Source organism: Myxine glutinosa, chromosome 7 (genome assembly GCF_964187855.1).
Source record: "Myxine glutinosa chromosome 7, kmMyxGlut1.1, whole genome shotgun sequence".
In the NCBI taxonomy this organism is placed as follows: domain Eukaryota; kingdom Metazoa; phylum Chordata; class Myxini; order Myxiniformes; family Myxinidae; genus Myxine; species Myxine glutinosa.
The window spans coordinates 162235734-162250213 of NC_136267.1; the positions used below are offsets into that span (position 1 = coordinate 162235734).

The following is a 14480-nucleotide window of genomic DNA, read 5'->3' on the forward strand; positions in this document are numbered from 1 at the left end:
GGAGCATAGGTGTACTCTGGACGTGCTGTGGCCGCGCGGTGCGGTCTGGCCGGAACTTCGGAGTAAGGGGACGTTTTGCCGCGCTTCACGGCTCGGTGTGCCCATGTGGCGACTGCGCCATCTTGTGCGGTTCCCGTGCGGTGACTCGGGAACCCGTTCAACGACCACCAAGTGTCCCGAAAATGCTCGTCGAGACCAGAGCTGAGTGCCCTAACCAGGGAATATTTATTTTCTTTAATTTTCCCCCCTGTCTGTATATGGGTCGGAGTGGAGACGTCTCACATACCTCACCTTTCTGAGTCAGAGTTATAGTTTTACCTCACCTTTCATTTTTATGGTACAGCATTTATTTTCATTAAATTAATTGATGGTTGCATTTCCTTCGTCTATTGGTTTCTGTGTCTGTGGGAATCGGATAACCCCTGCGTGTGCTTTGGATCAGATAAGGCCTCGAGCTTTCCCGTGCGTGTGAAAAGATAAGGCCGCAAAGTTGGGTGTACGCCTCGGAGTTAAGTTCGTTTTTGGTCATTTGTACTCTTCGAGTCTCAACCCCGGGGACATTTCATTTTATTTTCAGATTTAAAAGGATATATTCAGTTCTGAATCAAAAGCAAAGGTTCTGTAATATTAACAGCGAAATAAAGAATTGTGGAGTCCAAATACTTTCGTCAATTGCAACTTATTTTTAGAGAAAATTGTGAGTTATTTGAAAAAGGTGCAAGGGTGCCAATATTTTTGGCCATGAATATATATATATATATATATATATATATATATATATATATATATATATATATATATATATAGATATATATATATATATATATATACATATATATATATATATATATATATATATATACATACATACATACATACATACATACATTTCATTGAGTTCTCATGCACGAGAACTGATCAAAATAACCTCTATTGAACTTTTCCACTCGGTGCCAGCTGTAGCTGTTAAGACTTCAAAAACAGGTTGACATCATTTCCCATCCACTCTGTCTCTAATGAACGCAACTGGTTTATGGGCAACTATCGGGGACGCCTCTTTGCGGTGGTTGTACCCCCCAATGCAAGTCAGTTACCATGCACCAGCCCTTTCCCTCTTGTCTCTCTCTTTCTCTCTAACTCGGTCGTGGCCCTGACTTCGTGAAGGCGGAGGGGGGGGGGGGTGTTCACCATCCTGGATGTGCGGGAAATATGGGTCATTCTGTGATATTGATTTGTCTGTCTCCGTGCCACGCGGGCTTGTTCGAGAGAATCTTCCTGGGCTATACAACAACTGGTTTATGGAGAAAAGACAAAATAGACAAAATATACTTGGAGAAGAGTACAAAGACATGACATATATATATATATACATATATATATATATATATATATATATATATACATATATATATATATATATATATATATATGTGTATATATATATATATATATATATATATATATATATATATATATATATATACATACATACATACATACAACGCAACACAGTAAAACCTTTTCAAATTAAATAAACATTCCTAAATTCAACTTTAAGGAGAATACAATGTACATCCCACAATGCTGTACACCAGAACTCAATATAAATGGAAACTCTTGGTACAGAATCATCAGGGAAGCAGGTGCAATGCTGGCTGTTTGTGAGTTGCGATTTCCCTGCATGTACAAATTACATTAACACATCGAGAGCGTGTATGGCTGACATTTTGCAATCTTACCGAGAGTCTGCTATGGTTGCTCGCACCACTGCCCAGGAGAACACGAACACAAATGGCACAGCTACGGACAAAATGGTGGTTGAAAAGGTAGGATAACATCATAATTGAATTAGCATAAGGACACCGGTCAAAACTGAGCTTTACCTTACAGTTGTAAGTTGTACCTTTAAGCTTTTAAACTTTACTTAATTGTAAGCAATAACATTTTCATTCTGTTTTATGACAGAGTATGTGTATGTATGTATGTATATATATATTTGCATATATTTGTGCATATATTTGTATATGCACGTGCACCCTAACTGTAACGCAAACGGTCACTTCCGTTGAACTTGGGGCTGGTGAGTGAACTTTGGCGTGGCTCTTCCTTCTGTATGCATTTTCTACACACATCACACATCTCACACACATATCACCATACATACTTGACTGATATACATGCCTGATGTTTTTGTAGACTCAGAGGCAGACCTTTGTTGGTCGAAAGCTTGTCGACAATTAAAGATCGACGTCCTGAAGCTACGTCCGCGTCTTATTTAATCTAACGATTATTTATTCAATACAAATGAGACGCCCTGCTCGTACTTTGGAGTTTCTACTATTTCTTATATATATGTCGGGCAGGAGGGGGGGGCTTGGGGGGCCCAACCACGTTACCCAGAGCACCTGAATTATTAATAATTATATCTTTCCTTTGCTTGCTTCAAAACATGTTGTTTCACGGCTCGGTCAGATCCAGCCTTGGAGACGTTTTTTAACATTTTCCAAAGGGAGAAAGTTATGGGAATAGTTGCCATTTAATTCTTGTTGCCTTCAAGTTAAGAGTATTGTTAACCTCGAGCAGAGTATGATGTAATATATCCTTTAATTTTTATGTGCCTGGCTCAATATGTTATACTGCCAAATGTAACACAAGGGATCTTGTTTATGAGAACGCATCGCTGGGCCTTGTAAGCCCAGCTTGTTTGGAATAAGAGCTTGAGAAATATCTTACTTTCACACACATCTGTGCCTTCAAACTCAGCCCTCTCTTGTCTGAGGTCATTACTTCAGCGGAGAGTTTTTTAGACTGTTCGATTATATAAGGAATCTTGTTTCAGAGTATTTTTCAGTGCGGCTCGGACTTCCACTGCCTTGTGTGACAAGGCTCTGCGGGTCCGAGACGTGCTCCACAATTGTGTTTTGTTCGATTTTGTATTAAACCACTCTCGCTCCAAACCGTGCCTCTTCTTCAGTGCGAGAGGTAGCCCGACATATATATACAGTGGAACCTTGACTTACGAGTTTAATTCGTTCTGTGACCGAGCTCGTAACTCAATTTGCTCGTTTCTCAAATCAAATTTCCCCATTGAAATGCATTGAAATGCTATTAATCCGTTCCAGCCCGCCAAAAACCACACCAATTTTTTTTTAAATATACAGTATATATAAAAATATCTCGCGCTTTATATTTCACCTGTATGCAGCATACAAGTTGGCAGGATGGCCTGGACTGGAGGTACGCACACTTGACTCGAAAGTCTAAACTGTCCAGCCTGGGTTTGAATCCCGACCCAGCTATAACCTGTCATGGGTGAATCACAGGCAGGGTGATTCATCAATGTGTGTACCGCTAAACTGGGCGCCCCGTTTGCGTCCCATTAGTTGTTGGATGTTAAGGATCTCACCGTGTTTTCCACAAAGAGAAGGCGAGCTATCGCCGGCACTCTGAACAAGTTGTGGCCTGGCATGGCATGAACATGAAAACATGAACATGAACATGAAATGTTCGACATGAACATGAAATTTTCCAAAATAACCAAAATGCGAAAACAAAAATGCAGCGCTATACGACAGAGATACTGTACATGCACGGCAAGATAACCACGTGACCGGAACCCACCTGGCGGCGTAAACTCAAAATAACCAACATGCGAAAACAAAAATGCAGCGCTATACGACAGAGATACTGTACTTGCACGGCAAGATAACCACGTGACCGGAACCCACCTGGCGGCGTAAACTCAAAATAACCAACATGCGAAAACAAAAATGCAGCGCTATATGACAGAGATACTGTACGTGCACGGCAAGATAACCATGTGACCGGAACCCACCTGGCGGCGTAAACTCAAAATAACCAACATGCGAAAACAAAAATGCAGCGCTATACGACAGAGATACTGTACTTGCACGGCAAGATAACCACGTGACCGGAACCCACCTGGCGGCGTAAACTCAAAATAACCAACATGCGAAAACAAAAATGCAGCGCTATACGACAGAGATACTGTACGTGCACGGCAAGATAACCACGTGACCGGAACCCACCTGGCGGCGTAAACTCAAAATAACCAACATGCGAAAACAAAAATGCAGCGCTATACGACAGAGATACTGTACGTGCACGGCAAGATAACCACGTGACCGGAACCCACCTGGCGGCGTAAACTCAAAATAACCAACATGCGAAAACAAAAATGCAGCGCTATACGACAGAGATACTGTACTTGCACGGCAAGATAACCACGTGACCGGGTGGCGAAAGCTCGTAACTCAGATCTCGGCTCGCATCTCAAAGCAATAAACCGCCCGAGCGACGGCTCGTATCTCGAAAAACTCGTAAGTTGGGGCACTCGTAAGTCAAGGTTCCACGTATATATATTTATTTATTTATTTATATATATATGTGCACTTTTCAAATATTTAAGGTTTGTACAATGATGCAAAAGTATTAACCTGACATAACGTCAAGTGAATAAATGAGGTGATCACAGGAAATAATTACAAGTGAGCCACTCTGCCTTTTCAAATATCCTTGGCCATTGCCACTTAATGGATGGTACGATGTCACAATGCTATATCCAAGGCAACAGTCAATCTTCTGTTGTGTAATTCATAGACTACATCACAACACGAGCTGGTCAACCATCTAGAAAGTGGTCAATTTTTTTTTTTGTTTTGTATACAAGTCGAGGCTCGTGTAAGAGCTAACACTTAAAAGACAAAAACAAACAGAGACACAAAAAACATATAACAAAGCGGCAAACAAGAGGAGAAGAGAGACGGACGCACAACCGTAGGGAACAGGGACATCAGGAGATTTGTGGAAGGGAGAGGGCTGGGGTGGGGTACATGGGATGAACAAGATGGACACTACAAGGACTTTCAGGAAAATAATTTGAAGGAGGTAGATTTGGGGATGAATCAATGGGGGTAGAAAAGATCAAGGTTTTGGATGGGGGAAGATAAGAGATGGTGGTGAACAGCTGTTTTAAAGACCTGGAGGGAGGAGTGGGATTGAAGAGATTGAGGGAGTTTGTTCCAGAGGGCAGAGAAAAGACGAATGAAGGAGTGAAGGTGAATAGAGGGTCTTGATTTTGGCAGTTTAACCATAAGAGGGTTGCAGGCAGATCTTGTGCATCCTGCAGGAATATTTGGGGGACAGAGCCCAGAGAGAGCTGGGGGAGCAAGGCCGGAGAGGAGTCGGTAGAAGACAGAAAGACCACCAACCTGCCTGTGGTGAGAGAGTGAAAGGCCCTCAAAATCAGCTTCATCATGGAAAGGCCCCAATTAATTTCTGATATAGTTTGAGGCTGTTTCGAAAATGACATATTTTTTGCTGCCTGGGTTGTCACCCCGTGCAGGAAGCGCAAAGCAGTGATAAGCACTTGCTTGTGAATGAAGCAATTGATTCACTCTGTCTGTCTACAAACGTCAGTCTATGATCGATGAAATAATGAATTCCAATTGAATGCTATATTTTGAACAATGTATAACACAAATCCGAACATGATTTCGAATACGAAGCTGTAGTTTAGCAGAACTAATTGGTCTGGCTTTGGCAAATTGTATGGAATCTCATCCCGACCGCACATGCGCAGAGAGGAGTGAGGTAATTACCCTCGCCATAGGAGAGGGTATTGCATTTGAGTCCGTTGGTTACTTGGCAAAAAAAAACAAATTTGGGACAAATATGTTGATCACTCCGGTTTGTGTGTGTGTTTGTTTGTTTGTGTGTGTGTTTTTCTGTCCGCTCACTTATACTTGCCTACAGGTCACAATTTTAAACCGATCTTCACGAAAAATCATCAAATGGTAGAGTTCGTGGTCTAACAATATCCTATATATTTTTGAGGTCAAAAGGCCAAAAGGTCAACATAGGCCAAAGGTCAACCACTTTTTTTCAAATTTCTAAAATCCTCAATTTTCATGTGATTGACTTGAAATTTGAATAGGATTTTCATATCAGCTAACTGAATTCAACCACCAACTATTTTTGAGATCAATATAGGCCAAAAGGTCAACATAGACCAAAGGTCAACCACTTTCTTTCAAATTTCTAAAATCCTTAATTTTCATCCGATTGACTTGAAATTTGAATAGGATTTTCATATCAGCTAACTGAATTCAACTACCAACTATTTTTGAGATCAGCGTAGGCCAAAAGGTCAACATAGGCCAAAGGTCAACCACTTTTTTTTGAATCTCTAAAATCCTCAATTTTCATCTGATTGAATTGAAATTTGAATAGGACTTTCATATCAGCTAACTGAATTCAACCACCAACTATTTTTGAGGTCAACATAGGCAAAAAGGTCAACATAGGCCAAATTTCTAAAATTGTCAATTTTCATCCAATTAACTTAAAATTTGAAGACGATTTGCATATCAGGCCACTGAATTCAACCACCAATTATTTTTGGGGTCAAAAGGATGCTCTCCTGAATGCCATTCTGCTTTGTTCACTTTTTCCAAGTGTCGCTCTGTGATTTTTTCATTTGTCTGTCTGTCTGTTTGTTTGCACGCACAGAATAAATATGATTTTCTCTGCAACCGTTGGTCCGATTGACAGGAAATTTTCACCCTCGGTGCATATCCACCTGTATAATTTTTTTTATTTATAATTATGACGTCATAGGTCACGTGGTATGGGCGACCATCTTGGAAAAACGAAAAACTTTGCACCTCTATATGTCCGAAATCGCTGAATAGAAATAATTGAGACATGGCTCATTGTAAAGAACTCTCCATGGGGAATTAAATATCTTAATGATGATGTCATAGGTGCCTTCATTATGACGTCATAATTCGACAAGTACAAAACTTCTTCCGATCAAGATGAAATTTCTTGAGCGTCATCTAGGGATAAATTGGTGGTGAAAATATAATGATGGCGTCATCGGTCATGTGGTTCGGCCGCCATATTGGAAAAACCGAAAAAAACTTGCACCTCTATATCTCCGAAAGTGCTGCATAGAAAAAATTGAGACATGGCTCATTGTAAAGAACTCTCCATGTGGAATAACATATGTTAATGATGATGTCATAGGTGCCTCCATTATGACGTCATAATTTGACAAGTCCAAAATGCAATCCGATAATGATGAAATTTCTTAAGCATCATCTAGGGATAATTGGTGGAGAAAAAATAATGATGACGTCATCGGTCACATAGTTCAGCCGCCATATTTATTTTAACGCAAAAGCCTTTAAAAAAAACACTGAAAACACGTCCTGGCGAGGGTCTGCAATCTCTGATTGCTCTTTCTAGTTTGTTTAGTCGGTCTGCCTGTCTGGCAATCAAGCAAAATTGAAAATCATTCCAAACCGGAAACTTAAATGTGTTAAATAAGGTGGTGTATAAGACGCTGCATCAACAGTGGAAAACGTCAGAATTTTTTGTTTTGAACAGGCTTCAAAACCTTTATTTTATTTCAATTTAATTAAATACTTGAACACTGTAGAACACAAATCGCCTTGTTTACACTTTCAAAACCCTTCAATTCACCAGTACTTGGACAAAATATTGCACCATTTCACACCATCTCGACCAATCAAATTTGCCGCTCACTCTTTCAGCGTTGGGGAATATCATGATTCAGACAAAATCGTGGCTCGTAGGAAATATAGATTGTGCTTTGAAATGCAAAGCAAGAGTTGAAAAGACCCTTCCCATATCTTTTTTCTCAAGATTGCATGGGGTAAGGTGTGCTATAAACTATAGTTGTCTCTGTAGCTCCCTGGCCTTATCGCCATTGATTACTTGTCATTGGTAAACCTTTGATCTCTAGAAAACGTTATCCAAAAGCAGACACCGTCTGAGCATGCTCTACAAAGTCATCTTTCTTCTTTGCAACCACAGTGGCAAATCGCTTACAAGACATTAGCGTGAAGTATTGCTTTTCCCCTGACAGGTCAATGTTCTACGATCACAGAGGATGGCAGACACTCCGTCTTCTGGTTTTATTCTGGTTATACACCCACCACCTGTTCTTTCCTTGATTTACTCTTCGCCACCGAATGTTGCACATATTCATCCTTCAGCAAACATCATGGCCGCATCTTGAAACAAAAAATACGTTAATTTTTTTCAAGCGGGCAACCAGAGAGCTGAGTTGGGAGCATGATCAGCACTGGACTGTCTTTTTCCTTTGATTCTCAATGGGGTCAGATTGAACTAAAAACCACGATTCTGGTACAGTGCGAGCAGAAAGTACTGCATCTTACAGCACACCATCATTCACATAGAAGTCTATTAGCTGTCTGTTTGGATTAGCTTCTGGATTTGAAACAAAATGTCATGGTAATGATGTGCCATTGCCCCCGAACAAGTTGCCCGCACAGCGCTAGATGTGTGATTATCCAAACTTCCAGTAGATTATGAGTGTTTGGGTTTGCTGTTTGGATATTGGCCTAAATGGCCTACTCCTTTATGTAACTTTCCTTGCATTTGTTTTCCTTTTCTCCCAATTGTGAACAAATATTTATTTCTGTCTATCAATACTTTTTCCTCCAGCATTCAACATTGGTGACCATCTCATCTTGTCCATCAACATAGCTTTCTGTCCAAAACATAGCTTTCTGTAATATTCTAACTTAGTAATAATAAATATTTCACTGCAAATCTGGCAAAGCAATCCAAATATGGCCATAGCTGTGTATTCTTGTGTCAAGAGCAAGAATAAATGAACTTGCTTATACAATATACATGTTGGTGTTCAACCACCCATGAGCATCAACCTGCGTAGACAATTGACGTGTCATAATGCATGCACTGATTGTGAACAACTTTAGCTGTACTATTATGCTTCTCCACACCACTTTCTGGCACACACCCCAAATATGCAAACTGTTCTGTGCATTATGAAACAAAAGTATAGGTTGGTTGTTTTATGATTTCCAGCCAGGAAATGGAAGATTTAATTTAATATAGGTAAGTTAAGGCTGGCAAGATTTCCTGGAGGTACGCACAGTCGCACATTCGCTTCTGTGTCATCCATAGCCTGGGTTTGAATCTCGGTCCAGCTTCAAACCGTCCTCCTGGTGTCTTGCACGCACGACGAGACATCAATGTCTGTGCCGTCCCTCGGATGGATGTTAAACTGGGCGTCCCATGTGCCGGCATTAGTTAGTGGATGTTAAAGACCCCACGGTGTTCTTCATGAAGAGTAGGCGAGCTATCACTGACATCGTGCCAAATTTCCTGTGCAATTCCTTACCCGCATCCCTTGTTGTCCATCTCTGTTTACTTTGTCCCTTTGTCCTGCTATTGGCATTTACCCCTTCTCTTTCTGCTATTCATTTTGTCATGTTGCGTCCTGATCCGTTCTGTGTTCCAGCTCTACCATGAACTTTGACTCTGTATATAATTTTCTCCCCAAATTCCTGGCCTAACTGACAGTGGCCATGATATCAGCAGAACAGCTGTTGTTGCAGCAATGATGCAATCAGCATCCACAGGCTGCATGTGAAATGAATGAATAAAAATATGTTTAAGATTGTAGGAGTTACAGGCAACAAAAGGCTGAAACTTCTTGAATAGCTCAAGGCTCATTTATTCCAAAAAAACCTTTTTTCTTCAAAGCGGAACTCGTCTCACTAAAACCCCCCGTCACTTCCGCTCCGCCCCATCCTCTTAAAGGGGCGTGGCTCCAATAACCGAGCGCACACAGCACCCATACCGTCAATAATCCCATTGGTAACGTGACAGTGAATTATGAACAACCCAGCCTCTATGGGGTATACCCCACAAGATAATGGGAATAAGAAGTGGTGACATTTTGCAATAAATAAGTAAACTAGAAAGCATCTGAAAATGCAAAGCCCGTCCGCGTCCACTTTGTATTCAGACTTCTTCTTCTTCCATATGCTAAACATGATGAAAACAGCTAAAATAAAAAAATTGCAAGTTTTAGGCAACCTTCACAATTTTATCTCAAAAGCAATAGTCTACAGTGACCAAATATGCACCCTGCTCAAATTTCAAGTCAATCAGATGAAATAGACTATTTTATGCAACCTTCACAGACTGGTTCCAAATATAAAATCACAAACTGGTTCCACATATAAAATCACAAACTGGTCAAACAAGTGGAACATGTCTTTAAATCCTGACAAATCTCACACTCTCACTATGTCTCTCCAGAGAGACCGTCTGGCAAACCCTCCCATCTACTTTCTCAATAATCCTCTCGAAGAAGTTCTGTCACTCAAGCTTTTGGGTCTCACTATCTGCCATGATCTTTCCTGGGAAAACCACATTTCCAAGCTGGCCTCCAAAGCCAGTCGCCGACTGGGCATCCTCCGTCGTGTGAAGTCCTTCCGTGGCACCTCTGACCTACTAAACACATACAAAGCTTTCATCCGCAGCTTGATGGAATACTGCTCTCCCCTTTGGGTTGGTGCTCCTGCCTCACACCTAGCTTGGCTTCACGCTGTATAATCCAAAGCATTCAGAATCATTGGAATCTCCCGTGATGAAGCTGATTCCGAGGGCCTTTCACTCTCTCACTGCAGGCAGGTTGGTGGTCTTTCCGTCTTCTACCGACTCCTCAGCGGCCTAGCTGCCCCAGCTCTGTCCCCAAATATTCCTGCAGGACGCACAATATCTGCCAGCAACCGTCTTCTGGTGAAACTGCCAAAATCAAGACACTCTGCTCACCTTCACTCTTTCATTCCTCTTTTTTCCTGCTCTGGAACAAACTTATACACAGCATCTCAAAAGTCTGGACTCAAAGTGCAAATATAGGCTTTATATTCTTAAAGTTAAACAAATATATTTTTAATGTCGGTTTTACATATTTCAGGAATTGACATACACTGATGGCTCACTATACCAATCAAGAGAAGGTGGAACTGTTGTTGTTACTAGTTTCCAGAAGAAGCCAGAGGAAGGCATGCGAGTTATTTCACGACAAACACCCAGAGAAGGCAAAGCCAACTCAACGATTCGTGATTAAAAGATACTGGAAGTGTTGCTGATAGAACTCGGCCTGGTCGTCATTGCTCCTCCACAGATGAAACACAGGGGAAATGGTGTTGACTTCTGCGGGGTGGTTACACGAGTTTTTCCCTCCGAGTCCAGACTTCTGAGACACCCTGTACAACACAAGTCTGTGTCTTTCTTCTGGGATTAATTAAATCAATATGTATAATCTTTCCCAATGACCATCAGTGATTAAGTTTCAAAATTGTTCAAGATTGGGTGAGCATATATGTCTGGGTCTCTGGGTCTCGGTCTCTGGGTCTCGGTCTCTGGGTCTCGGTCTCTGGGTCTCGGTCTCTGGGTCTCGGTCTCTGGGTCTCGGTCTCTGGGTCTCGGTCTCGGTGTCTCGGTCTCTGTGTCTCGGTCTCTGGGTCTCGGTCTCGGTCTCGGTCTCGCTCTCTCTCTCTCTCTCTCTCTCTCTCTCTCTCTCTCTCTCTCTCTCTCTCTCTATCTCTCACACACAAGTAGATGATAAATGTTGCTTCTGGGACACCTCCGTTTAACATGGGAAATCCCTATCTAATGTCATTTACCCCCCTGTTTTTAAAAAAATCATAAACACCTCTATTTCTCCCTCTATGAACCTATAATCCTTCTCGCCTTATGAACCTATAATCCTTCTCGCCTTATGAACCTATAATCCTTCTCACCTTATGAACCTATAATCCTTCTCGCCTTATGAACCTATGATTTTCTTCCTTTATGAACCTATAATCCTTCTAGCCTTATGAACCTATGATCCTTCTCACTTACATGTAAATTTTACCCTATTCCCCCCACTACCCCCTTAATATAGTTCCTTAGACCACTCTGCTAATGAGCCTATAAATATATTATCTCTTTCTAACTTTTTTAAGAGTTCCATTCTCCTATAGAACTCATCCCCATCAAGTATATTTATAAAGTATACAGGTTCCTTAACCTTTTGTTGTGAAAGTATAAAGTGGTATGTTTCACGGAGGGTTCTTGTTTGACCTCCTCCTCTCCCACATACCATTTTAAAATTATAATATTTATTATCCGATTGATAACCATTAAAGTTCTCACTCCACTCTAATATATTTTTCTTCCCACCCTCCATTACCCCACTTAACAAATGAATACGTTTATCCGTCTTGAGAACCTTCTGACCAGTGATTCTCTCAACCTCTTGAATCTGATATTTTTCACATTCGTTATGTTTTCCATTTATATACCAAGGTTGATTACACCTCCACTCTTTAGTCTGGTTGATACTTGGTTCTATCATTTATATAATAGTAAAAAAGGTGGCGGTAGCCCGTTAAAATCCCTAACCCCCCTTTTTAACTTATCACTTATATATATATATATATCTTATATACTTATATAACCATAAGGGAGACGATCAATTCCATTTTCTAAAATAAACCTCTTATCATCAAAAGCCCCCAATGCTTTCTTATGTGTGGGCGGGGTCTGTGTGGGTGTGGTCTGTGTGGGTGTGGTCTGTGTGGGTGTGGTCTGTGTGGGTGTGGTCTGTGTGGGTGGGGTTTGTGGGTGGGGTCTGTGTGGGTGTGGCTTATGATTTTTTTTTTTTTTTTTTTTTTTTTTTTTTTTTATTACTACTAATTAAATTAGCTAATCTGGGTGGATGAAAGTATGGATGGTTGTTGTTTAATGAATTATCAGTTTTGTTTTTTGTAATTCTTGTGAGTAAAATGAACCCAAGATTTCTTCCCAATTCATATCATATAATTTGTAAGTCCAAGGCATAGTATCCATTACATCAACGATTTTGAATAATTCATTAGTCCATCTCTTTGTATAACCTTTCTCAAAATGACTTTTCCATCTGTATATTCTTACAATATCACCAACTTTGAACTTGGGCTTTCTCAAATTAATCTCCTTTTCATATTCTAATTTTGTAAATGTTTCTGATGGTTTTGATTTTGTTGATGAATGAACTGTATTATTGTAATTATCTACAATATCCTGAATAAAATACACCCATTTTTGGGAACCGAGTTGTGTGAATTTTTTATATAATTTCTCTTTTAAAGTACGATTAAAACGCTCAATAACAACTGCTTTTCCTTCATTAAAGGTGCTGTATAATTTAATACCCTCCCCCTTAAGAAATTTCATAAATATTTTGTTATAGAACTCTGTTCCCTCATCGGTCCACAGTTTCTTTGGTTTTCTTTTACTTTTATTAAATATCTGTTGGAAGGCTAACTTCAGAGTATAACCTCTCTTGTTTTTCAAAGGAACAACCCAAGCAAATCTACTCCTCAAATCAATAACGGTTAAAGCATACTTGTATCCCTTATCATTTTTTAGTTCGATTAAATCAGCGGACCATATGTGGTCGGTGTATTTAGAATAAACTTTCCTTCTTTTAAACTTTGTGATTATAGGTTTATGTAATTCATCAGCCAAAAGCTCCTCAGTCTTGATGACATCATGAGAGCCTAATAGTTTTTTGAGGGTGAATAACCAAGGCCAAGTTTCAATTTAGCATTTATCAAATTTCTCACAATAAACCTATCAACTTTCTCTCTCAACGTTGGATTTTGTATCAAAGACAAATTATACAACATTTCTCTGTCGGCTTTATGTTTTTCAGTCAATGTAGTGGTTTTCCCATAAGCAATATCATGCTTCATACACACTTCATCAACCCTATTTGTAGGTTTAGACCAAGGTTTAGGATTGTCAGCCTCATCTAATCTTTTATCCAAGTTTGTTCCTGGGCCACAGAAAGAATACCCTGGAAGGTGTAATTCCCCTGGAATTCCAGTTGTTGTAAATTTGCTACCTGACAAAAACTTTTGTATGTCTCCTCCACTTTTAGGAGAGATGAATTGACACTTTTTAGAGCCACACACTTGACATATTCCTTTTTGATAAACTCTATTATTTTTAGCTTTAACATAAGAGATATTTTTAGATTTAGTTTTCTTTTTACATTTGAGACAATAACTCATATTTATTTATGAGAAAAAGTTCTACATAGTGCCAAAACCTTTTTGGTTTTCAACATATACATTTCTATCTTGATTTTTAAAACATAAAGAATCCTTAGAAATGACTTCACTCTCTCCTCCATTTATTTACAAATAAAACTAACTAAAGTCAATAACACCAACATCATCAACTATATGTTGTATATCTGCGCTCTGAATTCATTATAGCAAATTTAAAAACCAATAAGTTCGGAAGAGTCATTAATTCTTTATTTTCCTCTTCAGTGCGTTGAGATTTATTTATTTGTCGTAATACCTTCAATCTTTCATTAATTTCAGGAATGGTCATATTTTTATATTTTTCCTCCCTCTCCTCCTCCTCCTTTTTCTCCCTTTCCTCCCTCTCCTCCTTCTCCTTTTTCTCCCTTTCATCCTTCTCCTCCTTCTCCTTTTCCTCCCTCTCCTCCTTCTCCCTTTCCCCCTTCTCCTCCTTCTCTCTTTCCTCCTTCTCTTCTTCAACTCCTTCCTCCTTCTCTTCTTCAACTCCTTCCTCATCCCTTGCTA

General features: G+C 39.9%; 1 protein-coding gene across 1 annotated transcript in view; it reads right to left on the reverse strand.

Annotated features, from left to right (window-relative positions):
* LOC137430909 (parathyroid hormone/parathyroid hormone-related peptide receptor) overlaps positions 1-14480 on the reverse strand; it is a 189385-nt gene that overhangs the window by 55766 nt on the left and 119139 nt on the right. The window contains exon 8 of the mRNA XM_078782470.1: positions 1740-1800. Coding sequence (XP_078638596.1) covers positions 1740-1800 — 61 coding nt within the window. The remainder of the gene's footprint in view (positions 1-1739; positions 1801-14480) is intronic.